General features: G+C 38.2%; 1 protein-coding gene across 2 annotated transcripts in view; it reads left to right on the top strand.

The window, feature by feature from the left end:
* Positions 1–21,315, top strand: part of ADGRV1 (adhesion G protein-coupled receptor V1) — a 296,376-nt gene that overhangs the window by 252,442 nt on the left and 22,619 nt on the right. For both annotated transcript variants that reach the window (XM_069777566.1, XM_069777567.1), the window contains one exon: positions 4,016–4,137. In XM_069777566.1, coding sequence (XP_069633667.1) covers positions 4,016–4,137 — 122 coding nt within the window. The remainder of the gene's footprint in view (positions 1–4,015; positions 4,138–21,315) is intronic.

Here is a 21,315-nt window from a genome sequence, read left to right on the forward strand (position 1 = left end):
AAAATTGTTGCTGATTTTCTGGTATGTTTGTTTTAGTTATCGAGCTTTTGTTTGATCAAAATACAACAAATTGCCTGAACAAAATGGGTGAAGAGAATTCAAACAGCTGAGACGCTAAATGCTGCCAAAGTTTTAACTCTGTATTAACTGTTTACAGTACTGATAATGAAGCAATTGTTACTAGCAAAGATAAAAGCAGAATTGTAAACTGTACGAATATTCAGCATGTGGCAAAAAGCAGGTATCTTTAGAGTTTTTTTCTTGTTACAATGCTATCATGATTTAACCCCAGCTGGCAACTCAGCCCCATGCAGCCGCTTACTTACTCCTCCCCAGCGGTATGGGGGAGAGAATCAGAAAAAAGGTAAAACTCGTGGGTTGAGGTAAAGACAGTTTAACAGGTAAAGCAAAAGCCACGCGTGCATAAGCAAAGCAAACCAAGGAATCCATGCAGCACTTCCCATGGGCAGGCAGGAGTTCAGCCATCTCCAGGACAGCAGGGCTCCTCACGCCTAACCGTGACTTGGGAAGACAAACTCCATCACTCCAAACATCCCCCCTTCCTTCTTCTTCTTCTTCTTGCCCAGCTTTCTATGCTGAGCGTGACGTCCTATGGCATGGGATATCCCTTGGGTCAGTCGGGGTCAGCTGTCCCGGCTGTGTCACCTCCCGACTCCTTGTGCCCCCCCAGCCTGCTCCCTGGTGGGGTGGGGGGACAAGCAGAAGAGACCTTGGCTCTGTGCAAGCACTGCTCAGCAATAAGGAAAACATCCCTGTGTTACCAACACTGTTTTCAGCACAAATCCAAAACATAGCCCCATACCAGCTGCTATGAAGAAAATTAACTCTACCCCAGCCAAAAGTGCCACAAATGCATACACAAATCGACATGTTTGTACAAATAGCATTCCTTACATAAGCTTTTATCAGAATTACTCAAGATACACTCCACAGAGACCTTGTTAGATTCAGTGAGCTCGATTCTGGTTTTACCTGTGGTAGTTTTATTCAGGTGAGACGGCAGTGAATTTATCAAATTTCTGCCTCACACACACTCGAAGATAATAAAGTCAGATCATTGTACATTAGAAGTATGTCATCTAGAGATCATATTGCTCCGTTTCCTGCAGCTTCATGCAAACAGCTATTTCATCAATCTATGATTTTAACAATCTAGAGGTGCTAGGTTATGATTTATATCATGGTATTTTTCCTTAGGTGATATTTATGCACTAAAAGCAGAAATCATGGTGTTAACTTTTGGCATGTTCTACTGTCTGCAGTTTGTCCTCCCACAATTTGCTTTCTTTTCTACCCTGCCCCCACCTGAGTTGAACTCTGCTGCAAAGTAATACAAAAGCTAAATCATTATTAGATCTTCCTGAGACAATTCTCTTAATTGTTTGCTTTGCTCTATGTACAGCATCTAGAATTGTATGCATTAGTGATCATTAGTTGCCAGTCCATTATATCAGTTCAATTTCATAAGCAGCTAAAGTTTTTTGCATGATTTTGAGATTTAAACAAAAAGATGATATAATTCAATTAATATCTGTGACAAATAAATTAATGAGTTGCTCTACAGATATTTACTGAATTTACCTTTAGAATTGTATTTACAAAAAGCGGTAGCTTTTGATGTATGTTTTCTTATTTTTTTATTTTGCTAAATTTTGTTATTATAACCTCAAAAACTTTGAGGATGCCAGTTCTTCGCTGGATTTTTGTGACCGTTGTTAAGTACACATCTAATAAGTATTTGTATTCATTAGTGTAGGCAATGTAGAATAGAGAAATACTTAATGCTCTATTTCTTACTGTATTACCTGGTACTTTAGAGGGCTTTGCATTTTTAATTATTGTAAAAGCATTGTGATGTTGGTCATGTATATTAGTGGCCGTTAAAGAAAAGCTTGTTTCAACATCCATCAAAGCCACAAGGAATTTTTGCATTTTGCCCAAGAGACTTTGAGACGCTTTGTGTGCAAGGGATACTAGTGACTCTGGAGCGCAGTGTGAGAAATACACTGCATTTCCATTCTCTTCATCTAACAAAATCAGGTTCCTCCCAGACAAATAACAGAGGTATATAGCCTTAATCTTCTTCCCCAGTGCTGCTCTGAAAAATACACATGTATTATTGGTGTTATGTTCTGGATCAGGGATCCTTGGGAAGTCTCAGACCTGTGGTAAATTTTGGCCAGACCTCACGTTGCTGTGGGAGAAGAGATTCCGGTGCTTAATCACAATGACTCCTCCATTCCTAGCTCCCTAGGGCTCACAGCACTGCATCCTCCCATCCACTGCAAGCAAGCTCGCAATCCTGTATGCACAGAATAGCATTATTTACAAATGGCCAAACTGGAGAGGATTTATGTCATGTCCTCAGACATAAGTGGGAGGATGGGAGTACCTTAACAATGATTAGAGCTGAGCTTTCAAACACCTTTACTTAGGCAACTGATTTTCTTAAAGCTGTAATGGCCTTTGTTATTTCCAGTAAAAACAGGTAGGGGTTTTTTGCTTTTATTTTTTCCCCACAGAAAAAGCAAGGCCTTGTTAACTCTTCCAAAGAACTGAGTTTATTTTAATATTTCGGTTTTATTACCTCTAGTCCTAGGTTACCACTACCCTAGCATAATGTTAATTTTCATGTGTAACACAGTATCTCATTATAATTCACTAAGGAAATACCTATCTTCATTAAAAGTTATGTCATACTATCAAACAGTGGTTGCAGAACAGCCCAGGTTTGCACCCCAGGTTTTACTGCGTGGTATTAGGCTTTAATAGGGGAAACTTGAGGAACATAGTACCTGCTCACATTGTGCTTTGCTTCAAGTCATTCCCTTGTTTATAAAAAATATGCACACGCATTTCTGCCAAAGCAATAGTTATAACCCTGAAGCAACTACTGCCTGCCTCACTGGAAGGTAGTCTTGACTTTGGCTATTGCCTGCATTCAGAAGGCACTTACTAGTTGTATGGTATTATGCAAAATGCCTAAAGTGATCCCAAACTCCTCTTTTCTGGAACGATGCCTGTCAAAAGTGTGTCCCCGCTCTTTGCTGATGCTGCATGACTAATGCAGAGAGCGGCAATGCCTGGCCGAGCATCTCCGACCCCGAAGTGGGCAGACCTGGGCAAACACGGACTTTGAAGTCTGCCATGAATACGGTCAACACGGGGGGGGCCTGGTGTGGTGTACGTGGCAGTCAGCAACAGGAGCGGGTGGGGGCAAAAGCTAACTTCTTTCCTTTTTGCAAACTTTGTCCACGCAGGCATCTTCCTGCCAGCATTCCTTAAATCTTTTATGCTGTAAATACAGTAGGGAATATAAAATGCAGCTGTATGTACGCGTGCTTAAGAATGGATTCTGCACATATTTTTGAAGGTGAATGGAGTTAACTGGTGCAAAGGCTGTTTTTGAGGGGGTCCTTGACCGAGTGGAGATTGTTGCTTGAAGTTTTATAGGGTCAGACGCCTTCTTATGTTTGGCTCACAGAGAAAGTAGCAACAAATCAGAGAATAAGCTATTCTTATAATTTCTATGTAATTCTATAAACTGCCAGAGCCATGGCAGTTTTTGTATTGATAATGTTTTTGTTCTTTTCCGCTTCCTCTCCATTCTTGGAAATCCTTTTCCTCCCCAAATTTCCAGAGCTTGCCAAGAGCTCTCCCGTGCTTCCCCCAAGGTCAGCATGTTTTCTGACTCCACGTGTGCTCTTCCCACCCGCAAAGCACCCGTGCCTGGTTTGCTGAGCTGGGCTGTGCTCCCCCGAACCCCCACCTCCCAGTCCCCCCCAGCTGGCCATGCCCTTCTGCTGGTCTCCTGGCCCCGAGGTGGGGGGGTTCCTGAAAGCCGTGGGACCCCCCCACCCAGAAGGGTTGCCCATCACTGGAGAACAAACTCCAAGGTCGGCCAGAGACGGTGAAAGTGTGTCCTGCGTCGGTAATGCTTTAAAAAGTGTTTTTCCCAGGGCGCGCCAGCTGAAATGCTGTTTGTGGTTTTCAGAGATCCCTTTGGTCTTGTACCTGTTTGCCCTGATTTCCGTCACCTGGCTGTGGGGAGGACTGCACATGGCTTACCGGCACCTCTGGATGTTAGTCTTCTTCATCATCTTCAACAGCCTGCAGGTAAGAGCTGGCACCTTTTCCTTCGGTCCTCTTGCAGAGCTGGGGGACACCTCCACCGCTCACAACGTGTCTGGCATTTCGGCTTCGCCATCCAGAAACAGTGTGACTCGGTGGAAGTGTTAATCATGTGTTCTGTTTATTTCTCAAATTAACATATAGAATGCATATTAAGGCAAGGGTTGCATTGTTTTGAAACAATAGCTGTATAATTGCATAGATTCAATTTCATAGCTAATACACCGGGAAAGAAAATTGCTTGCTTCTGCGTGTAATGTGTTACCGAGGTAATTATACCAGTAAAACTGAAATATCTGCAGCGTTTGCAAAAACACTGAGTATTTCAATTTTCTCTATCTGGTAACTCTAATAAAAAAAGAAACCACAAAGATTTAAAATTATACAACCTTAATACTGAATTTTTTTCTGTTATAAGGGGTGAGCCTTGAGGTTTAGCTTTTCTCATACAGCGTACATATTGTTAAAGCAAAGATCTTTTCATTGAAAAAATCAAATATAGACTAGGTGTTGATTATTAATTATTAAAAATGCAAATAGCCCTTTGCAAAATTTTGCAAGTGTAAGTGCTTCCACTGGACTCAGTACTGCATTACCCTGCATTCAATGCCATAATGCACTTTGCAGAATTGTTTACAGAACTGAGTTTAGTATGTCAGAGATGGGAAAATGCCTCTGATGTCTGAAAACGGTGAAACTAAGAGGAATTAAAAAAATATATATCCAAATCTATGGTGTGCAAATTCCTTTCCCATTTTTATAACAGAAATATCCATGATACCATGTATTGTTTTCCAATATTAAAAATCTTTATACCTCATCAAATAAAAATTAATTAAAAAGGTGTAATTTCATAACACAGTTTTATTTTAGATTCGAATTCAAAAGGTGGGAGTTTCCTTAAGCAGCAATCTAATAATTTCAAAATGTACATCTCAGACATAAATTCTTTTTTTAAATCAAGGAAAAAAAATGTAGCTTATTCTCCTCATAATACATTTGATTATTCAGTATATGTTGTCATTTAACTATTCATTGGCTCACATTAGTTATGACATTTTTTTTCTGTGGAGTTAGGTGAATAGATTTGCTCTAGTAATTGTCTGCAGCATAGGCATAAAATTGCTTTTTTTGCAGTGAGACTGCCACAGCTCTGCAGGACTGGCAGTGGTACCAAAGCACATTCCCTCCCTTTCCTCTCCCCCTGCAAAATCCCAGACTACAGGCAAACCCCCATGGGAGTTTTAGCACTACAGCTGTAACTACTGCAGCTTTATAGTGAAACTTAATGCACTGACATAAAGCATAAATGTGTGGTGACATTTGTGTACGTACCTGTAGCTATACATACATATTTTTATATATTCTTCCACACTGGCTCTCTACAAAGAATTATTACTAGAATGCAGTCTGGGTTTGTGTTACCTAGATCAATCTCCGATACAAATTTTTTAAAAGGGTAATTCATTATAATTGAGATTTTTATGGCAGAGGTAGAACAGTGCTAGACCACTGTAAAATGCATGGATATTTGGGTTAAAATAAAATTTCTTTATTGCCAGTGCATATTTATAGAAAAGGGATATGAGTATTCTGTGAGAATTACCATTCTTGGCCAGAATGTTGACCTTCTGTGTAATTGCCAGAAAAGACTTTATATTAGCCTGCTTTATATAACTTGAAATTTCATTTTATTCAAGTAAAGTTCAAAGCCATAGAATTATTGTTATTTTAATTAATGTTGCCAGTTTCAATACACCAATTCATGCCATAGGATCAAGAAGTAAAACAGAATGTTGCAAGCCAGTCATGTAAAATATGAGGCCCACAAGGTCTGTGGGGGATTTATTGCACTAGCAGTCCAGTTTGGTAGCAGGTCACATGGAAAACACAGATATAAAAGCATGCCTAGAATAATAAGTTATGACTGCCATTAGAGATGCACTACTGAATGACTCCAAAATTAGGATTTTGTTTAGATCCAGCTAAAAGTGAGATGATACTAGAAATATTTGCTTTTCTCAATCTATGTGGAGTTTTTCAGTTGGTTAAATTTAATGCTCTTTATGTAATTTTGTTTCCATTCATGCACTCTAAAATCTTTGAACTTTAGGAAGTAATTTTTTTTTCTTTTATTAGCTATTCTTTGATTGTTGACTTGTCTCTTACTGGCATTGCTTGTCCATACAAAAGTTAAATGCCAATAAGACTTGTGTAGGTAGTACATAACTCTTCTGTGTTCTGCTGCAACTTTTTTTGGTGTATTTCAGAAATATTTCTACCATAATTTCATGCAACTGAAAGAATACATTTTTCTGTATATATTGTTTTGGTATTCAAGGCCCTGACATAAATAACTTTCACTATCAAGACCTATACTCTTCTGTCAGCTGTATCCTGCAGCAGGTCGTGCACAAAGATCAAATAACCTCTGTTGGCAGGTGCAGTTCTAATCTTTCAGATTCATCACCCCAGTTGCATCTCCACCCTCAATTAGACAGCTGGGAAATACATATAAGAAACTTTGTTTGAAATCCTTCAGAGGAGCTAGGAAACGAAAAATTAAGAAACCAAATACTACAAGCTTCACCATCCACTGGCTGGCTTGCCTTATGTTGTTGTCATTGCTGTGCAACTCCGTGCATGGAGCACAGCCTTATTTTCAAACTAGTGGTAATGCTAGACTGCCTGCATTACCCTTCTGACCATAATCCTTCCTTTAACTCTCTGCCAACACAAGCAACTGCTTCACCAATAGATATCGTCTCTTTTGTATTGGGATCAATTCATTTGACTTCTTGCCCTAATGATAGATGGTAATATCTGGGGAATAACTGTAGATGTTAACAGGCCTGCAGAAGATACTGCAGCATCTCTATTCAAATTACATCAATATTGAGCTTCCGCATCAAAAGGAGAAATCAGTTATTTTTGTTATTCCTAGCCCTAGAGAGTCTGTAAAAACTCAAATATAAAATAAATGTTACTTTACTGAAAGGAAACGCAAAAAAATTTCAAATGTGTAATCTCTTCTTGTTTAATATTTTAAATTAAAATGTGCAGGTCTGGAACTCCAACTCAAACAGTAGTAAATAAAAACTTTTCCTTCCAGCTATGAAGAGCTCAAGAACTCCACACTTCACATTTTAAAAACATTTTTTATCCTTTGCTGGAATTTTCAGACATAAAATGTAATCATTAGAGTATCCACTACCTTTTATTACTAGATATTGAAAATGATGTATGAAGTATGAAGTTACCAAATCATGTATACAAATACATGCAAATAGTATACAAATAATGCATAGAGTGTGAAGTTACCAAATATATCAAAGAAAAAGATACCTTTTTAGTGTTGGGCACCCTGAGAACAGTAAAAACAATGGAGTAGCTCTTTCACAGTACTACAGTTTTTATATTTGTTTTAGTAGGTGATTGTCTTCAGTGCTTTGTAAATCTCTACAATAAAAAAAGTTTAAAAAACATTTCCTGGAACACCCCCACATTTTAAATAACCACCCCACATATATTGTTCTCCTGTTTTAAAGTTACCATTTATCTAATCAGGAAACAGAAAAACTGATGTGTGATTCAAGTGACCAGACATGCACTATGAAATGAAAACCAGGGAAGGAACAAGGTAAAGAGTCTGAAAATTTCCTTAATCTATGCTTTTCATCAAACAACCAGACACACCGAATTTTCTTAGTTAGAGACCATGTCAGTATGCAAACTGCTTGTCCAGAAGGAAATTACGTATTGCAAATACTGGATGCTGAGTAAATGAAGGTTTTGCTGTGAGCAGGTATGGCTTTATAAAGCTTTTGCAGACCACACTCCCACTAACGAGGGGCTGGTCCTGGGGGGCACAGGCTGCCTGCTGAGAGCTGCTTCTGGCCTGCAGAGCCGGGCTCATCCGCGACACAGACGGACGTTTCTAGTGTCCTTTGAAGCTTTATCTCAGCCCGGTTGTTTGGGTATGGGAGAGGAAAATGGGACTTAACAGAGGATAGCACATTTTTGTAATGATTTTGAGAGGAACTAGCGGTCTTTTAGTGCATGCTGTTGGCATCTCATTCCCATGCGTTATGCCTCTATCAGCTCTCTGAATTGATAATGATTGTTAAAACAAGGCTGTTTTTCTGCAATAAAAGGCAGTTTTACCATTTATTGCTGGGCATTTCTGTTATACAACATGCCCTGTTTCAGCTGGAAAGCAATTCGGTGTTCATTAAGAGCTTTTCCCCAACAGGAAAGAGAACATGAAATAGTTTACGAGAAACAGAAACCCGCTTCCCTGCTGCTCAGGAGCTACAGACTGTGTAACGAAGCAGAACGTGACCCATTAAAACGTGTTGGATATCCAAATGGATTCAACTCAGGAGACTGGAAGGACATTGCATGTTAGCCAATTTAGTTGTCTAGCCTTAGGACATATATTTCCTAGGAAATGCTCTTGATAGAAAAATCATCTACTAAGGACAAATTGTTTCCGAGCACTTCCTGTGGGAAACAGTTCCCATCAGAGACGAGTTTATAGTATGAGCTATTCTAGTGCATGGAGGGGAAAGCAACCCTTTCTTTGGAACTTCAGGAATAAACATGCGAAGTGCCATATGGGGGGGACAATAGCTGATTTACAAAGTAAAGAATAAATTTAGAAAAGCATAAAAGGAAAAGGGCAAAAAGCGTGTTTGGGCTATCTGATGTTTTGAGTTCCTTAGCAGTATGCTCCTGATTACCCTGCCCAGGCAGCATCTGTGTTGCAGAAGTGTACTCCCTGCTCTCGTGTGAAAGGCCTTGGCTCCTCATCTTTTCGCTTGCAAAACTGAGAGGAACATTTACCTCTTTTCTTTACATATGATTGCCTTCATGGACTTATTCACAAGATATCTGCTGGGGTCAGGAGTGAAAGAATAAGCTGCTCTTTTATGTGCTTCTCTCTAAAGGTTAGGATTTCACAAGCTGTTTTGCATACACTATACTCGTCTAAACAATTGCCGTGTTTTTCACGCAATTAGGGGGGTGTTTCTGGTTTGTATAGCTAACGTCATCAGTGGCATATCTGCCGTTCGATGGATCCAAAGTTCAGGGCAGTGGGTGGATCTCTTCCCATTGTTTGCAGAGGGGTTGGGATGAGGCTTCAGACCCCTTCTCAGGCTCTTCCCTGCAGTCAACTTTCTTAGTATAATCCTGATTATTCTTTGGCGGCATTTCTAGCAAACTGCTACACACCCCAACCCTCTATCTCATAACTTAGGGTGTATCTACACTGCAAACTACAAGGTATTAGATACCCCATAGCTACCCTTTCTGTGGTTTCCTGTACCTTGTGCTAAGCCCCACCACACCCTAGCCCTGGGAATAAATTAATTAATTTTTAAAATAAGTAAGTTTGTAGCAAAACCTTGCTTTTGTGAAATACTAGAATGTTACCCATCAATAGTATCAAAACTCAATTTTTCAGCAATTGTAAATCAGGAGAAAAATAAATCAGCACTGGGAGGTATCCCATGATTAACCACAGATTCAAGATCTTGGGTGGTTTTGGCTGATGCCAGTAAGGGTAAAATGTCTTTGCCTGTTTTGTGTTTGAGCACACCAGGATGACTCATGCCCACATAATGACCAGCAGTGTTACACGTAAAATACATCTTCCCAAGAAACACAGGAAAAATCTGGAAGCAAGAGTTGACTGGTGGTTTTCCAAACTGGGCAAAATGGCTGACTTGCCTAATATGACAATTTTTAAAAGTCAACTTATTTGTAGTGGATTACAGTAAGAGAAGATTCAGGGGTTCAGGTACAAATGTTTGAAAAGCCCATGGTACCTTTAACAAGAAATATGGATGTACAGAAGATGAGTGAACAGGTACACACCCAAACCTGGCATTGGCTGGAGTTGATGTGATTCACCAAGCTTCATTAATTAAAATAGCAGAGGCAAACCAGAACGAGAGCAAGGGCTAGCTCAAGTAGCAAAGGAGATAAAATATCAAAGAAAACTGATATAGTGGCAAACCCAAAAACATTATAATGAGGAATACCCTGTGTATGGAACAAGAGAAAATAAATGTAGCAAGAGAAATCAATATGCTACAGTTTTAGAAGCAAAAAAAAAAAGTTTAAAAATACAACATATTGAGAAAGCAACAAGAGAACAAAGGCACACAGTTTTGTAATTGCATTATATTAGTGCAGTAATGAAAATAATCAAAAATATATGGTTTATAAAGCTCATGCCAACACCAGTTGCAAATGAAAAATATGTTTTTTCCTAGAACATACTATTTAACACTGGGACATAGTCAGGGGACACTGAGAAGGCCACCGCTATAAATAGGTTCACTTCCTGTTTCTTATGTCATCTTCCTAAAGCCTCTCCTCCTGATGAGTCAGAGATGGACTAGATGATCCCATACAGCAGTTCTGACGAATGAAGCCACACAAAGCCAAACAAAATCAAGTACTAGACAGACATGAGATGCAAGTAAATGGGGTGGGCTACAAAAGGCTGCCTAAAGATTTTGCAAAAAGTGATTCTACACTGCAGATAAGCCCAACAAAAGACAATGAAGTCGTCATAGTATTGCCAGGATAAGGTGAACTACAAGCGGAATAGCAAGAAAGGCACATAAGCTTGTTCAAGTAGAAATAGTCCAGGCAAAACCAAACCCTCTTCTGTTGGTTGAGTGCATAAACCAAACACAACTAAACACAACTCAAAGAATTCATACACTAGCCCAGAAGCAAAATAAAATACATATCCAAAGCAGGCATTGCAATTTGATGTCTGTGCAATAAAGTATATTTTTATGCTGTTTCTGGGGGCTTGGATTCTCTTCCAGACACACTATACCTGGAAGGAAAGAAAATAGTATACTCAGTACAGTTCACTTGTTTAGTAAGTGAACAACAAAGGAGTAGAAAACAAAGTTATTTTTGTTAAAGCAAAAACCCCTGAAAGTTTGTTCAGTATGTGCATTAATTTTAAAACAAGTAAAAAGAACTAATATAAAGCAAATAAAGAAAACTTGTCACTTTTTGAGACTTCGCACTTTTTAACATCGTCAGCCTAATTTCTGGGATGTAATCCTGATTGCACAATAGCATTGGTATACATTATACCAGCCGTGCAAACTTACAAAGCTATCTGAGTGACTTGATTATTCAGTGAATCGAGACAATGCAGCATTCAATTTTATATCCCCTTCTCTCTGGATATTACTTCCTTCTTAAAGAATAATTCTCTGTGGTCCTAGTTACCACCCTAAACATACTCTAATACAAGATTACTATGACTTACAAAATTACAGTAAAATATTCCCTTTACCTATTCAAGTCCTTGTGTAATGGACCCAAAATCAGTCTATAACTGAAGGCAAAACAAAGAAAAAAGTGTGCAGTGTCAGGTAAACAAAGGAACATTGTTAGGTTGGAACTAATTATCTCCTAAGTACATAGGAGAAATTGATGTCAGAAGAGAGTAGCTTGTGTCTAGAGCTGTGTTTGTGATGATGAGAGTATACAGAAAAATGCATAATAAAATTGCAAAAAGCACAGAGTGAAAAAATGTACTGAAGTGGGCTTTGATCTACTGGATTTTCAACCGATCATCAGTCAAAAGCATTTAGAGAGTATTTCAATCAGTTGCCCACTTAAAATATAAAAACATTATTATAGTGTGTTTCAAAACAAATATAGTCGTTAAATAACATTTTAGGTCTTCCAGCATCTATGAAGCTCCTTTAGCTGTTCTTGAAGAACTTTACGTTAAAAATATATTTCACGAAAAATATCTAAACACTTTTAATAATTTTTTGAGGTAGAACATAAAGAAGCAGTTTCAAGCATTCCCCTCAGAAGGCATTAGTAACAGCAAGAATTACATAGTGCACAACAAGAAGTAAGAAACGTAACTATAACATATATTGCTGCAATCAGTCAAGTATATCCACTGAAAAGGACTTGAGTGCAGGTGTGTTCTTCTTCCAACTCTGTTGATAGGAGTTGACTTTTCTTACCGTGGAGAATAAAATATCAAACAATTTGATTTGGTATCTGTAACAAATCACCCACCTTTTCATTTTACATTGCTGCCAATCTCTGTGTCACCATAAATAGCTTTTTTTTTTTTTTTTTCAAAAACTCAGCTAAAAGAAGTATCTCAGTATAATCATGATGTAGAATCAATCTATATTTTGCCTTTAAATCCAGACTTCTAAATTCTGTACTATTATTCTAAGACCATTAATTGATGGTCAGAGAATTCAGAAGTTGACAGTGTGGCTTCTAAGTCTTGAAAATAATGAGTTTCTTTATAATTGGCTGAAGTACTTAATGCCTCTTTTTTTAATCCCCCACTGGTTTTCCCAGGCAAAGCCTGCTGCAGTCAGTGGCAGGATTTGAGAAGGAGAGGGGCAGCAAGCAGCAGGGGAGTAACAGGCTGAGGAACACTTAGAGAAGCTGTAAGACCCAGATCCATGGGGCTGAAAGGGATTTGTCCAAAAGTGCTGAAAGACCTGGCCATTTAGTTTTGAGCCTATTTTTGAAAAATCATGGTGACTGAGGATAAGCGTGATGGCAAGGAAAAGGATAATATTACTAGCAAATTTTAGGAAGGCAGAGTATAACTTCAGGAAATTTGTGGCTGATGATAACTAGGGGAAGTGGAACTCCTCTTGGAAATTAGGCAAAGCACATACCAGGCTGCACCAGGAGGAATCTGGCCAACAAATTGAGTTATCATGCTTGTCCACTCAAGACCTAGGAAGCCGCACTTGGAATACTCCATCCAGTTCTGGAGTCTCCAGTTTATGAAGTGTGTGGAGAAACTGGTGAGAGTTCAAGGGAGGGCTACCATGGTGGTTGGAGGCCTGAAGCACATGTCCTATGAAGAGTGGCTGAAGGAGCTAGGTTTATTTAGTCCAATGAGGAGAACACCAACGGAAAATGTAATAGCAGCGTGCTAATATTTGAAAGGTAATTAAAAAGATGATCATGTCATTCTCTTCCCCTCTACTCTCTTGATAGTACCAGGTAATAACGCACATGGCCACAAAACTATGGCATGGGAGGTTCAGATTGGACATTAGGAAAAATAATTCACGAGGAGGAAGTACGGAACTGGAACTGTTGCCCAGGGAGGTTTGGGACCTCCACAGCTGTAGGGTATTAAATTTCAGCTAGACAAAGCCATACTGACCTGAGCAGTGGACTGACCCTCTGAGGGGACTGAACGAACTTCAGAGGTCACATCCAGACAGTTTTCTTGTAGTTCTATGATTTGACATGTGGGAAACTCTATTCTCAACCCATTAATTGTGTTAGATAGACAAACACCAGCAGCCACATGGCACTGAGGTCATGAGTTTTTAGGAAAGCATCAAATATTACAGAGCTGATGATAAAACCCAAAGACCTGGAAATTGTATAGACAGGAAAGTTTAAGTAAAATATTAGCCATCTTTAGGAATTACTTCGGAGCAGTGGATTCCGTTTCTCATGTTTCAGCACTGCAGAGTGGTCTCTATGCATACATATCTTCATGCTGAACATCATTATGTTATGAAGGCTGATCTGAATGTTTCTGTGAAATAAATGCATGTTAAGTTTTAATAGTCTCTAGGAAAAGAACTGTTCCCTTTTCCTCCACCCACACATTTCCTGCACAAGAACCCTCTATATTGCACAAGCCTGATGTTTCACCAGTATGAGAAGGATGTTTTCTCCTTTTCTTCATAATAAATACAGATGAGACCTCGCTTGGGGGCTTGTAAAACTCATGTTAAAAAAAAATAGAATCATTCTCTTATTTTATATACAGCTTTAGTGGCCTCCAAGCAACTGCTGAAGAAAGAGTGAATGGCATTACTGCTTTTATCTGTCATAGTTTCATTATTACTCAACATGCAGAAACCATGATAAGCTAAGACTTCATTCTGAAATAACAGGAATTCAGTAAAGACTGAATTAATTAACTTTTTTCTGAAGTACTATATGCAATATAAAGTCCCTCTTTGTATTTTATTTTGTCCTTGACATATAATACCTTTTAAACAGGTGTCACTGTTGGAAATTGTTTAGATTTTTGGAATGTCATCTAGCTGATGACTGTCGAAGGAATATGAGTTAGAGGACCATGACCCAGCCTTAATTTATAGGATGACTTGTTGAATTGGTAAGAGAAAAGAACAGGAAGAGGTATGAAAAATATGTACAAGACTGGGATAAAGAATATCCAATCATTTAAGCATATGGTCCTTATAGACTGGGAAAAAGAAAATCCAATCATAAGCATATGGTCCTTATAGAATAATGCATGAAGGAACTTCTGTCATGTAGGTAAAAAGGTTATTGCATACAGCAACCAGTGTGAGTTAAGTAGGAGTTCCAACCTTTAAAAAAAATAGACCACCTGGTAAGTTTTCTCACCTAGTGAAATTCTCCTGTATTGTGGGCAAGACAGAGTTAAAATCATCTTGAAACCATCAGTAAGACCAATCCTTGGCAGCTGTTTCTTATAGTACTTTTAAAAAAAATTGCTTGTATTAATCTACATGGACATAAACTGCAAATGCTTATTTTCCAGGGAGGACAGAACAGTTCTCTAAGTACAGTTGATAATGATTTTGCTAGCCTAGGAAACAATGAATTAGAAGTTGTCCAAACTAGGACAGAGTTAGCTTGAAAGAAACTGTTGAATGGATTCTTTTTAGAAGTGCTTTCTTCTAAAGACTTGTTGTGCACTCTAACAGGTCATATTAGGACTAAAGGGGGGGAGGAGGTAGGTAGTTTGCCAAAAGAAACTATGACTTTTTGAAACAGTGACATGATATGAAAAGATACTTGCTTTTTTACTCAAAAGTGTTTTAGAATAGAGTAAGCACAGAATCCCTAAAATAAAGCTGGGAGATGTCTAGACATCAGGAAAAGCTTTTTGTGCCACAACATAGGTTCAGTTATATCTTATATACTAAATATATTTTGATTTTTGTCCACTAGAAGCCTGTTAGTTAGACATCAGTTTTACAATTAAAGATCAGATACTTAAAAGTAAGATAAAATCTAGCTCGGATGTAGTGAAGTTAGGCACAGTAGTCCAAGCCATTATCTGCTAATCCCGATAAAGGAAATACAGCAAATCCGTTCAACTCTTAGGGAGGTATTTGATACAGTGCCACAACAAAATTGGAGGAGTAAGAGTAAAGGGAAAAATATGGTAAAAATAAAATGGGAAAAATAAAAAAATAGTAATATTGCATCTCAATACTAATCTTCACTTGCATTTTCATTACAACCTTGACAGACAAAATGCTAATATAGCTTTTTGGTTACACAAATTTAGGGGTTATTGGTGATTCAGAGGACTGATGTATCCTACACAATGAAATGGATGATTTTTAGTCTGTGGAATGACTCGATAGGAATTGTATGAGATCTGACAACACTAAGTGCAGAATTATGCACTAAGATACTAACAGTGAAAGAATTTCTGCTATAAGTTGATAAACTATATATAACTGAGAAGTACAAACCGAGATGGGTGTGTTGCTTTATCTCAGGACAAATGCAAATCACCAGTGTGATACAGGCTTGAAAGAAGCAAATGTGATGCTAATCTTGTACCCAACAGCAATATGAGTGCCATTGTAAAAGGTACTGGTGATGCATTATTTGGGATCCTGTGGACATTTCTGAGCCCATTGGTCTAAGAGATGAATTCTGTATATGGTAGGAGTAGAAAAAAGGTATTAGTGGTGATCAAGGGTTTGAAAAACTTATTTCAGAAGCCTGAGAGTATTTCACATGTCAGCAGTCATCTATTGTCTGTGTGCATACTGGCCTTGATCCAGCAGCTGTATAATCACACTAGTGTCATGTTGCACACAAAATAATGTATCCTGCCTCTCAGCAGGGATTTTTCAGAGACTTCAGTCCTTTTTTGTAGTTGTTTCTAACTCAGAACAACTTCTTGAGTTCCAACATCTCAGTTCTGCTCAGGAGGCAAGGTAGTATGAGGGGGTGTGGCTGTGATCTCATACCACTAAATTCTTTGAGATTTTCAGTATTTCCTTCTATTAACAAAAGGACCATGAATTTAAGGAACATGTTAACTGTACTGTCATAAATTCATTCCAAAGTCAGTTTGTTTGAAAGTATTTAAGTGTAATGTTGCCAATGTTTTCTTTGCATACTGACGTTTTATGATGGATTTGTTTCTCCAAAGAGGAACATGTCAACAGTTAAATGTGAGATCTGAATATAACCACTTAGTAGCAACTCTCTCAGGAAGCTTTCTAATGCATGTCAGGACTGCAAATCATTTGTGTCTGGAAAGAGTTGAGCAACTGTGAAGCTGGAGCTAACCACAGTTGGATCAAAATTGCTAAATTATGTTTTCTTTGTTTTGAGCAAAATGTCAAGTGTTGTTCTTTTGCCTTTGCCTTGACAAAGGTCAATTGGATTAAAAAAAGCACCAAATCAACTCATACTGTCAGCTGATTATTTGTTTAAATCTTCAGATGTGTTGTTTTGCTATTAAAACAGAGTCATGAAAATTTTAGTGACAAATATGTCTTCGATCCTCGATTGCAAAACTGGGAACCACACTGATATTTTTTTTCTTTGTTCTTTGTATGTCTACTTAAAGGAGGGTGAGTAGAAGACTTGGTTTTGAGAAGGATATCGTCTTATTTTCTGTGTGTGAGTGTGTGTGTGTAAATAAAACACATGATCTACTGGAGACTTCCTAATGTTATGATTATGCTTCCAAAAATGTGTAACAGGGAAGCAGGCTGAAAATTGTAACACTTGTCCTAAACCATGCTCAAATACCCTGCATTCCCAGTAGAGGATTTTGAAACTTCAGTATTTCTTATGCCCCAACACCCTCTAGGATTAATCTTTTCAGTTCCAAGAAAGAGAAATTGGCATTGTAATAGTCAGAGTGATTCTTTTCTGAGTGGAATGGAGCCAGCAGCTCTTGCAGGACCTTTTTCTCATTCCTGACTTCTGAAAGGTGGCAGGAAAACAGTGATTCTCACCATGAAGACTGCTGCTTTCCTGCAAAGCTTTGTTATTTTCACACTAGCTTTTGTGTAACTACCTATTATTAGCCAAATAGGCCAACCTATGTGACAGAAATTTTTACTTCATAAAAGGAATATGTGCTTATAGGTCTATTTTCAATTCTGTCATTTCATTTCCATCAGTGAACAAGAAAAGGGTTAGTCACACTCCCCACCTCTACGTACCTAAATTAGTACACTGGTTTCCAATAGGTTTTTATGTGGTCAGTAAAGACAGAAATGTGATTCCAGAGGATGCTTCACCAGACACGTGTGAGGTTCCTGCTTTCTCATTACTTTCAGTCAGTATAACATTTCAGTATTTAGGCTCTTTATACTGTAATGTTTTATTAAATAGAAATGGTTTTGTGTTCTAAAAAAACCCAACAAAAACATAAAAAAGTGAAAATGATTAATAGTCATCTTAGAACCTGGTTACTTGCAGCTTGGCCTTTAATGATAAAGAGTGCTTCATCCTTATTACAGTATTTTTTTGCTGATTAACATCTGCTAAAGTCTTGAGATATAAGCTCACATTAGGACCATCTGCTTTAGCTAGGTACCTATATACTTCCTTCTCAGTAAATGCTAATGCCTAGCAATTATTGAGACTGAGAAACTATGATTCTGTATTAACTGTAGTGCTCTAGAGTTCATGAATGGGCCAGACTTCCATTGTGTTGAGTGCTGTACAGAGAACAAAAAGATGTCCTATGCCCTAAAATGTCTAGAAACTCCGATGTGAGACAAGAAATGGACACACAGGACACGCAGAACAAGCAGGCAATTAGACAACAGGCCAGCATGACAGACAGGCAGCAAGATTTTGTAGCCAGAGACCTAAGAGGAGGTCATCAAGAAGGTGAGCAGGTTGGGTATTTAACTGTTTGTCCATAAAAATCATAACTGGCAGTGCACTGCACTGTTCAAAGTGCTACATGATGGGAGGATGAGAGACAATAAGAATAAGTTGAAATAAACCTCAAGTACACTAGGTACCTTTGAGCTGAGTCAGGAAGGAATAAAGATTCTTTCTGTGCTCTAAAACCACACTACGGACCATCGCTCTGGAGCGATTTGCAACAAGGAACAAAGCTTGTCCCCTTCTTCCCATGGCAGAAATCCAGTCCAGTCTTTGAACCTGTATTGAGATTTAGTCCCAAAACCAACGCTGTCCTTACACGCCTGCTTCCTTGTCCCCATCTGCATAGGTTTTAAAAAAATAATATCTAGACATCGCATACATTGAGAACAGAAAGTCTGCTAGCACCTTTTCCAATATTTCTTTGCCTATCTCAACCTTTTTTTCATTTTTCCCTGAGAAATAGGTTATCTCAGAAGGACAAACAAATCATTTGTATCCACATTTCTAGAGGGGCTTTGCTTTGCAAATAAGTACAGTGTAGATGTTCTTCACATATGCTACAGTAGTATAGGATGCAGTGAGGCCATGGAGTCATGATGAGATTCTTGGACCACTTGAAGTTTTTCTTAATAATCAGTGTAGAAATAGTCTAAAAAGTAATTTACCCAAGATCTAGCCATGCGTGCTGAATTTCATATGCAGTTATTATCCCAATCCCTTGAAAAACAATGTAACTGTCCTAGTTTCCTTTGGGACACATGAAAACCGACTGAGAAAGTACCTATAGGGTAGCCTTTACAAAATTTTAGAAGTATTTAAAGTAACAAAAATTTTCATAGTTTTGCCTCTCAGAAAATGTATTTGTAGAAAAACACAGATTTTATCTGGTGTATTTGGACAAACTTATAAAATTTGAAAATACAGAAAATAACAAACTTGAGAAATGCAGTATTTTCACTAATGTAATATAAATTTTAAGCTCATATATTGTAAAGAAATTAGTAATTTTCTGCTTGTAAAAATTATCACAATGGGATACATTGACATAATATATGAAAAAATGAGAATAAATTATTTTTTAATGACTATCTTTTTTCTATAGTTCACCTGGCCTGTAAGCAGTCATGTCTGCTCTGCAGCAGCATGAATTACCAGCCTGTCAATCTTCTGAGATGGATATTATCCTCACTGTTTTATAGATGGCTGGAATAAAAGCCATGGCAAGATAATTGACTTGTGCAGGGCCAGCATACTTGCTAATATAGGAAGCAAATTTAATGGCTTCTACATTTCAGGTTTGTGCTTAGTTTATTAAACCACATCACTACCATTCTCCTAGTCTGTATTGCCACAAGTACTTTATTTTTCAAATGGATTGTATTTTCTAAATAGAAGCCAAATTTAGTGCTACTAGTTCATTAAATCCCTGTAGCAGTAGAGAGTAGAAGGAGCTGTGGGATGGGTAATTTTCAGCATAATCTAAATAAAGACCCTCCTCTTCCTGGAAACATGTCTTTTTGGATTGCTTCAGATTGCCACCCTCCTTTCCATTGGCAAAGAGTATTAGCACAAACTGTTTAGTCATTTTGCTAACATGGCTTGGCTTAGTATGTAAAAATTATTTGTAATGGCTAAAATGCCAAGCATAGCCTGGAAGAAAATAATGCAGTACTTAACACTAAGTGACATCTAACTCGCCTGGAAGTTTCTCATTGCACAGTACCAATACCAACAATGCAAAAAGAAAAAATAAATAAACCCCAGGATCATAGTTACAGCTTTCTGCCAAGAATGAGATTTCTGTGTGTGACTTGTATAGGTTGAGCCATCTAGTACATTAAAAGATTATTTTTATTAGCTTTGTTCACATAAAACCTCAGTTATACTGTATACTGTAGCTCTTCAGAAAAGTGCTTACGTAGGTGTTAAATGGTTCAGTCATATTTTTAATAAAAAAGAAGAATCAGTCATGATGTCAATACTCAAAGACTTTGTGTAGAGGATGGAAAAGTCTTGCAGTTTGGGGTTTGGCTGTGTTTTGTAGGATACTTCATCCTATCCCACTGAGTAATCTCATTGCCTGCACTGCTGAGCCAGAGGATCAGAAGTTACTTTCGTAGGCCTATACCATTACTGCTGTCTTCATTGCTGTCCCTTGCTGACCCCAGGGAGGCAACAGGGCAAAAATAATCCCAGAAAAAAGCAGCGTGTAAGGTTACTGTATCCTCTCCTCCTACATGGTGAAATTAGACTCATATCCTGTCCTATGGGATCGTTTGATTAGAAACTGGAAAAAAATTTTGATTTTGATGATGCAAAAAGAACATGGAAAATCAGCCACTGAAAGTGAAACCTTCCTTTTAGCACATTCCACAAATACAGAAAAAGGTGTAAGGATATTTATTTATTTTCTCTACAAAAAAACTGTCAGTGCCTCCTTAAAGCACGAGTGCTGGATTTTTGGGCTGCCATTTGAAATGCATCCGCTATGTGATATGACACAGATAATCCTAAGCGGACATAAAGCACATCTGCTTTGGAGCCAAGAGTAATATAACAGTGTCAACAGAGACGCAGAGCCAGGGAGCGCAGCGATGAGGGGAAAATCTCCCGAGCTTGGGCTCAGCGCTGCTTGCTCTGCTACGGTGCTGCTGACCCGGCTCCTCCACATCACTGCTCAGGTGATGACTCTAGGTACCCTCTTCCTTAGTGGCCTTTGGATTGGTCATTCAGTTGGGTCATGTTTTGTTTTGTGTTAAATTTTGTTTTGTGTTAAAACTTCACTTTCGTATGTATGATTAAGGTTTACTAAATAACAGGTGCTTTGCTAAGTGCTTTGTTGCACAAAGTCTGTTAAAGTCTAACAGGTTGGACTGTTAACTATCACAACAGCCATACCACAAATACTGCACTTAATAACATCTGCAAAATATAATAGTCATGTCTATACTATATATTAATGATTTATTGACCCTTTAGAAACTGTGTATAAATAGAATCTTGGAACAGATTCTGCCTGCTATCTCAGAATTAATAGTAATGAATTATTACACCTGCTAAGACTCCATTTGCCAAGCATAAAAATGCCTTGCATGGGTGACATTCTTGTATAGTCCAATGTATTACCAAACATTTAATGTTTTTTTGACTAGCAACTTGTCTTCCTTTTATACTTATACTGGAGTTTATTATAGCATTTTCTTTGCATACTGAAGCTGAAGTGGTGTA

The sequence above is a fragment of the Haliaeetus albicilla genome, chromosome Z (assembly GCF_947461875.1).
Source record: "Haliaeetus albicilla chromosome Z, bHalAlb1.1, whole genome shotgun sequence".
Taxonomy (NCBI): domain Eukaryota; kingdom Metazoa; phylum Chordata; class Aves; order Accipitriformes; family Accipitridae; genus Haliaeetus; species Haliaeetus albicilla.